The sequence below is a fragment of the Numida meleagris genome, chromosome 1 (assembly GCF_002078875.1).
Source record: "Numida meleagris isolate 19003 breed g44 Domestic line chromosome 1, NumMel1.0, whole genome shotgun sequence".
Taxonomy (NCBI): Eukaryota; Metazoa; Chordata; class Aves; order Galliformes; family Numididae; genus Numida; species Numida meleagris.
In genome coordinates, this window is record NC_034409.1 from 116,088,238 (window position 1) to 116,096,180 (window position 7,943).

A 7,943-nucleotide genomic window follows, 5' to 3' on the forward strand; every position below is an offset into this window, starting at 1 on the left:
GTGATTCAGCCCCTGTGGGCACAGCATGCATCTGTAGGAAAAGGTGCACAACAGGTGGTGGTGCAGGCTCTGTGCCTGTAAGCAGAGCTCTGGCTGCCTGCACTGCGCGGGGGGGATGTGGCCATGGTGTGTGGAGGCGAAGCTGGTCGTGCTGAGGCGTCCAGCTGGGATCCTGAGGGCGTCCAGCTGCAGGGTGAAAAGTGCTTTGGCGTTGTGCAGCACAAAACAACAGCCAAGTCCAATTGGTAAGGAAAGCAGCGCTGGTGACATGCTCGTTGCACAGCTTCCTTGCACGTGCAGGGCTTCCCCTGGGCATAGCTTCCCACAGGTCTTCTGGTCAGATTTCAGACAGCTTAGTGATGGCAAGCTCAGCATAGAAATGCAGGATCATTTTACTGCTTCCCCGTGCTGAGGAGGTTGTCGCCTGATGCCTATAAATCCTGCATATTTGCTTATGGTAAGGTTTTTTTTTCTGGTACTCTCTAACCTTGGCCTCATTCACTTTCATTTGAACTGGCTGCACTGTGTCATGCGGTGGACTTCATTCCCTCGACCTTATTTAAGGTCTGCCAGCTCTCAGAGATAGGTTGTTACATAAGATGGGTGTGTTTCCCTGCAGGGCTGAGGAGCAGTGTGCGCTGACTGCGGTTACCCCTGGAACCTTCAGCCAGTTTGGTCTAAAACTGAATTAATACAGTCTTACTTCTTTGGTGCTAGCTCTTGTTGCTGCCTCTCTCTGCCAGGCCTGCCTGGTGCTGCTCAGACACAAGTAACTCTGGCTTGTAAATCCATTGAGATGTGGCTGAGGAGATTGATGGGAGGTAGTAATAAACTAGGGGGCATTGATATATCCCAAGAATTTATCTATGAGATGTCTCGTTTTGCAAAGTAACCTGTTTCTGGCCGGTTTCATGGCCAGCCCTGCACATGGTGCCCCGCTCTGCTGCAGACCCTCCTCCTGCCCTTCCATCCCACTGCATTGGCAGTCCCCACGTCTCGGGTACTCCAGGGGGAGACACCAGTGGGCTTGCCCTGGCACCCCCTTGGCCATCCCCATGTTGGGTGGGTGTCTGTATGGGCCATACTGGAAATTTTTACTCCATTTCTTTACAGTTTGGCCCTTCAGTGCTGATTAAGATCAATCCAGTAAGTAATAAAAAGTAGCAGTAATTATTTAAAACAAAAAACAAAAAAAACACTGTAACCCTACCGAATATTTTGGGCTGATGCACATGGAAACTGCCAGTTTGGCTGGGCTTTCCTTTGCTAAGGGCATCTTGATTGCAGGGAGGCTCCTGGAGCATCTTCTGCTGCTCCTCTAGCATCCCAGGCAAGGAGGGAGCTGCTCCTCTGGGTAAATCTTCGTGGTGGTGGTGGTGTTCTTTAAGGGACAAGAGGTGTTTTTTCTGTAAATGCAGCAAAATGTATTCCAGCTGCACAGTGGTAAATGTTCTTGCAAATCAGTGTTGGCCCATGCTAGGAAGTTGGTCTGGGGAAAAAAAAAAAGCAGAATTCAGCTGTCCACATCGATTGCACAAAGTATGAGACTGTAAACCAAAACTGGGAAGGTTTTGTGTTTCCTCCTGTCCGTTTGTTTGCTGTTGTTGCTGTGCCAGTCGCTGGAACAGGGCTAATGGGAAGGTTTGTGGAGGTCACAAAGACCCAGACTGGAGTTTGACCATCCTCTAGCATAAGCTAGGCAAGGACAGTTCAAAGGTGCCTTTACGGTGGTAGCGGGATGCCAAGTGACAGCAACCAGCCTTGAAAATCCTCCCCCTGCACTTTCACCCATGTGTTTTGAAAACACCTCAGCACCTTGGGAACACTGCTGGTGGGCGGGCAGTCACCTGCTTCTGCCCACAACGGCGTGGGGACATCCTGCCCCCGTGCTCTGCGCTGGTGAGGCCTCACCTGGAGTACTGCATCCAGATGTTGGATCCTCAGTACAGGAGAGACATGGACCTGTTGGACCGTGTCCAGAGGAGGGCCACAAAATGATCCCAGGGATGGAACATCTCTCTTACAAGGACAGGCTGAGAGCTGGAGCTGTTCAGCCTGGAGAAGAGAAGGCTGCGAGGTGACCTGGTAGCGGCCTTTCAGTATCTAAAGGGGGGCTGTAAGCAGGAAGGGGTCATTAGCAGGGTCTATTGTGATAGGGCAAGGAGAAATGATTTCGAACTAAAAGAGGGGAGATTTAGCTTGGATATGAGGAATAAGGGTGTTTTTTTTTTTTTTTTTTTTTACAGTAAGAGTGGTGGGGCACTGTTAGAGGTTGCCCACAGGTGGTGGATGCCCAGTCCCTGAAGACACTCAAGGTGAGGCTGGGTGGTGCTCTGAGCACCCCGTTGTAGCTGTAGGTGTTCCTGTTCATTGCAGGGGAGTTGGGCTCAATGGGCTCTAAGGGCCCCTTCTATGATTCTGTGACCACCACCCTGTGCCAGGGAACAAGGAGCAGGCCTCACCTCACTGCTGCCAGTTCTTTTGTCTCTGCCTGGGAGAAGGAAGAAGAGCTTTGGGAAATGGAGATGCATTTTTCCTTCTGAACAAAGAGCCAGCTCACAGCTGCTTGGTGAATGATACAAATGTGCAGACATCCAAGTGCAAATAAACAATCTGTATAACTCAGAGGCAGTTCTTCAGCCAGTATTTGTCTTGCATTCACACGAGTTAACCACCCCCTGCGGCTTTATCTTAAATCGATAAAATGAAACTGAGACTGGTGTGAAGATGAATGTTATCTCCCCACCCTATTTTTGGCAAAGGGGTGTACCTGTGCTCAGTTTAGCTATCAGATGTGGTTGTTGTTTCTGCCTGCAAAGAGCTTGGATCAGCTGGGCCTTAGGGGCAGGAAGGGCTTGGGAAAGGAGCTGTGCCTGGGTGGCAAAGTTGCAGCCTGCTCCAAGATTGCAGAGAGATGAAACACCAGCTGCCAACACGCTAGCTGTGTTTCATTTTTTTTTTTCAGACCACCTGATGCTTTTACTGAAATTGCGTCCGCTTCTCTGAAATGGGGTTCCCAAAGTCTACTTGAGCAGCCTTGCCTATGCAAGCAAAGTGGTGGCACAAGGTTTCTGCACTGCTGGGGAGGCTGTGGAGTGACCCTTGTGGGGCAGGGGGACAGGGCATGGGGGCACAGGGTATGCTTCCAGGCCAGCATCAGGCAAGGGGCAGCTTGTTCCATTTAGCTGAAGTCAGGTGCTCCGTGTTGCAACATTCGATGCTTTGTCAGGTTTCCTCCTTTAGGGCATTCGGGTCTTGTGCATTTCCTTCCCCTCACTTCAACAGCGAGAGGCGAGAGCCAATTTTATGCTAGCATCAAGCCCATTTGCATTACGTTTTGCAATCGCTTTCCGCACTCGGCTGCACACGTCCCGGTGTTTTCCCAGCGCAGCACGGGTCAGCCGGCCATGCGTCAGGCTGCAGAGCACCCAGGGCAGCGTGTGGGGTCATGCAGGCACTCCTGGGAGCAGGAAGAGGAGGGGAGGGTGTGGGGCTGTTTTTTTCTTGCACGTTTTATGTTTTAACTGAAATTGCTTGGACAAAAAAACCCTCCGTCTAGGCTGTCGCTATGGCTACAGTTGTGAGGGAGCCTGCAAGCAGGAAGGAAAGCATCCGGAAGGAGGGGCAGGGAGCTGTCCCTGTGTCCTTTCCCTCAACCCGAGGCTACCTTTCCATCCCCACCTGATGGCAAAGGTTTTAATTGCAAAGATTTCTCTGGCTAGCTCTGTGCAAAGAGCCTTTCCCCAGCGTTCCTGGGAGGGCAAGGGTTACACCTCCCTGCAACCTCTGTCATTACAGCCCTTTTCTAATTTCCCCAGAGGCAGGAAAACCATAACAAGCAAGTAAGATAAGGCAGGAGGCTGAGATACCTTCAGCCCACACACACGTACTGGGCTGGTTTTGTGCTTCCTGCACTGAAAATAATTCATCTGCCAATAATGTGAGGAAAAAAAAAAAATACCTTAGCGCTGCTCTTGCCTTGAGCTACGCCATCGCTGTTCGCGGCTCATAGCTGTGGGAGTGTTCCTGCTGGTTTTAGAACCCCAACCACAAGCCACATCAGAAAGGTTGGTCATTGCCTTTACCTCTGGGTGTGAAGGTTTAGCACGACTGCAGCTGGTTGGCTTCTCCGCTACCTCCGCCTGCCTTGGTTTTTTGTGATGCCCTGAGAGTTTGCTTCAGTGCCAAGCTGCAGCAGCAGAAGAGGAGCAAGATATGAGAAACACTTCTAAATTGCTTGAAAATGCGTCTAGCCTGTTTACTTTCCTAATTACAGTGCCTAATTAGTAAGCTTGTTGCATTCAGTCATGCAGCTTTGATAGCTTGATTGTGCTACAGGAGTCGGGCTTGACACTGAAGCAATTCTGGCCTAGATACCTAATGAGCTGTTAATTTGAAAATAAAAACATTCTTAAACTACTCTACTAGGAATCACCCTCTGGACTGACACATGGAGAAAAAGAACCAGCTTCAAGTAACTAAACCAAAGGGAGATGCAGGAGCGGGTTGCTCCACCAGTGGAGCTCCTGCAGCTTCACCAAGGAGAAGAGGAAACAACCTGAGAGTCAGGGAGGGGGGCTGACAACCAAACAGATAAGCAGCTAGTTAGATGTTCTAGGTCAGCTGAGGTTTTGTTGGTTTTTTTCCTGGTTCATTGCTTCCTCCTACCCCTGACCAGCTGCCCCAGGCTTTGCTAACATAGCCAGATGAGCCCCTCTGCACATTAGCCAACACACTCTACAGCTAAGTGAGAGGCCAAAGGAGGCAATAGCACAAGCTCCTTTTTTCCACGAGCTGCTTGTTAAGGGGCTGAGAGTAGCAGACTTTTGTGCACTCCCCCCAGCATGTAGTTCAACACACACCCAATGCTCATTAGGATGCTCTCCACAGTGGAAGAAACTGACATCTCCAGCCCCTGCAGAACCTCACCACAGATCCTGCAGGCAAGCAGGAGCACCTTCTCTCCCTTTAGGGACAGTGCTAAGCAGCACTTCACTTGTGAAAGTATGCTCAGGTGATGCAAGTGGTCTTATCCACATGAAGGCTACACAGGAGAATTAAAGTCAAACTACAGCCATAAAGTGAAACTATTTATTTTTATAAAAGGAAATAAAACAAACCCTACCAGTGTGTACATTGTACACATTTGAATGACACTTACAAGAATGAAGTTTCCATATACAAAGATTACAAGCCCACACTGGTAAAGGATGGATACAAGCACATACTCAACTTGAGATGCCTCCACTTCAGCTGACAGTACCAATTACTCTATGACCACAGTTGCATAGTATTAGCATCCACACTACTTTATTCCACTATGAACACAGAAAGCAAGAAGGAGTTTATTCAGAGAGCACGTATATTCATTTGAAGATTTTAGTTGCTGGAATCATCTCTCACTACTCTTCCGTTGCCATCTTCAAGAGATACTCTTTGTCAATTTTGAAGAGCCTCCAGCCCTCTTCGGTGGACAGATCAGAGGCACCCCTTCTCTTGTAGAACCTGATGGAGGGTTCATTCCACTCTGCAACTAGGAAGTGCATACTGCTGCAGCGGCACTTGACAGCAACCTGCAGGAGCACGACGACATTTCAAGTAGCAGCCACAGCTAAGACCAGTAACATCTGCTGACACGAAGCAGCAGCAGCAGCCAGCTGCATATCACTACAAGTCATGAAGTTAGTTTTATCTCTCAGTTTAGCACTTGTCACTACTTAACAGCCTCTAGACAGCGTTTAAGGCTGTCTGGCGCACTATCATCTTTTAGTAACTCAGATATGCTAATCCTGCGTAATGCTCAAGGAGAAACTTGATTGCAGCTAACAGAAAAGCAAGACCAGCAAGACTACTGCTCTGCCACGTGTCCTCAGTGCTGTTTGTTTAGACCTATCACTCAGGCATACCTGACTCAAGTTCTTCAGGATTTCTGATCCAATGCCAAGTCCTAAGGAAAAACAAACAACAAAAATACAGTTAAGAAAACACAGTAACAAAGTTTGAATTTTAAAGCAGCCCTATAGGAAGCAACTCATCTAATTCCATAGTACTCACCTCTGTACTCAGCCATCACATAGAAATCTTCAAGATATAACAGCTTTCCAATCCATGGATCGTAAGTGAAGTAATACATAGCAAAGCCCACAATGCTGTGCCCTGAAACAAAGCATGCAGCTTTAGCTGAACTTAAAATGCAAGTAACTAGTTTAAGTCTTATATGCATGCTTAAATATACAGATTGTGACATGCAGCCATTTGCTATTAGGTTAGAATAAGAATTAAGCACAACTGAAAACATAAGTATAAACTTGTATCAATCTAACAGAAGGCTGCCCTCTTCACACCCTGAAACGCCTGAGAGCGATGTTATAATAAGCAGTGAACACAGGGTTTTTTCTACAAACATACCCTACTGATTTATTTTATTTCCTTTCTGGAAGACAAAGCATTACAGAGCAGTTCAAAACCTACGTAACAGCCCCAACTCTGCCTTCTTGGCAACCCCAACAATCTACTGAACTCTAAAGAAAGCTCATCTTCCAACTATATCTCTAAGTACTACGAGTGAAGGCATGCTCACAGACAACTGTGACAGCAGCATTTCTGACACCTCAACTTATACGTGCCCTGATAGTATTGCACTGTTTTGTCTTCAGCACCAACAAGTCAAACTAAATAAAACTGCAGCTTTGTACAATTCCACTGCTCGACAAGGAAGAGAAACCAACTCTTCCAGCAGTAGCATACTCAAATCTAAGCCTTGAGAATTGTAACATCTACCATAACACTGCACATACTCTAAAAGAAGCGTGCAAAAACTTCTGATCTACTGTGTCTTTGGTAAAGGTTTGGGAATAGCGCTTGTCCCTGTAGACCTTACCTCATATTATGATCATCTACTTTATTGTGTAACGGATCTTTTAGTTACCTCCCCGCCCATCCATGTACACAGAAGGGCCATGTACATGGCGAAGCTAGAGACTGTAACCTGAAGATTGGGGACAAATTAAAGAAAACACGTGATTCAACAGGATTACATAAGGTGAAGTTAGGGTCAAACAAGAAAAGCCATTTAATTACTTGGCATTAAGTACATTGTTACACCTGTTCATCTGACATCTCCAAGGTTAGCAACTACTTCAAAAGAGCATCGCTCTATGTTACTGCGTTTAAGCTTAACCTCTTCCTCCTACCCCAGCTCCTCGCCGGAACCTCACGTAAAATACCTCACAACAAGCACAAGACATCTCTCGCGTAAAAACGAGCAGCACAAAAATCTCACCTTCAGACGACCACTGTTCTTTCGGCACTTCTGCAACGAGACAGTGGTAGAAAGGGTGCTCGCCAAAGCCATCCTCAAGCAGCTCTAGAGAAGCGAAACAAACGGGCACCTCAGCGGCGGGCACTGGCACCGAGCCGCAGCCGGGCGGGCAGCCGCCGCCTGCCTACCTTTCTCGGTTAGCACCACTTGATCCTCCATGTCCTCGTACTTGGCTAGTTCCTGGAAGAGCACAACGAGTCAGCCGCCTCCCCCGGGCCGCTCACCCCCCCGCGGCCTTGCGCAACGCCCTGTTTGCGCTCCGCCGGGACCTGCCTCGGGCCCGGCCGCCCTCCCCACCCCCACCCCCACCCCCGGCGCCGTGTGAACGCCGCCCGCACCTTGATCAGTCGCAGCAGGTCGGAGCAGTCCTCGGGACGCGCGGCGCGGATACTGAACGAAGCCATTTTCGACGGCGTTTCCCCCTGCGGCCCCCTCGGCTGACGAGTCCCCGGTGTGTGAACAGGAGGAGCAGCTGTTTCTTCATTCGTGTCCCGGGCGCGGCGGCCACCTGCGGTCAGTCAGGCTGCGAGCATGTCCCGGCGGCGCTCAGCAGATAAACAAGTCTCTTTCCAAGTACGGCGCTGCTCCAAACTCCAACTGTGCCGGCACCGGCTCCTCTACC

At 49.1% G+C, this 7,943-nt stretch overlaps 1 protein-coding gene across 1 annotated transcript; it reads right to left on the reverse strand.

The window, feature by feature from the left end:
- SAT1 (spermidine/spermine N1-acetyltransferase 1) lies at positions 5,078 to 7,943 on the reverse strand. The gene is made up of 6 exons (XM_021408822.1): positions 7,660 to 7,943; positions 7,450 to 7,501; positions 7,283 to 7,366; positions 6,055 to 6,156; positions 5,907 to 5,947; positions 5,078 to 5,573 (listed from the first exon to the last, which is right to left on the reverse strand). Exons 1-6 carry the CDS (start codon positions 7,723 to 7,725, stop codon positions 5,403 to 5,405), a joined length of 516 nt encoding a protein of 171 aa, XP_021264497.1. The 5' UTR covers positions 7,726 to 7,943; the 3' UTR covers positions 5,078 to 5,402.

Coding starts and splice junctions, on each gene's coding strand:
- SAT1 (XM_021408822.1), bottom strand. CDS start 7,725: ATGGCTTCGTTCAGTATCCGCGCCGCGCGTCCCGAGGACTGCTCCGAC. Junction 7,502..7,659: donor ACCTGCTGCGACTGATCAAG/GTGCGGGCGGCG, acceptor GTGCTCTTCCAG/GAACTAGCCAAGTACGAGGA. Junction 5,948..6,054: donor TGTGATGGCTGAGTACAGAG/GTGAGTACTATG, acceptor GTTTTTCCTTAG/GACTTGGCATTGGATCAGAA.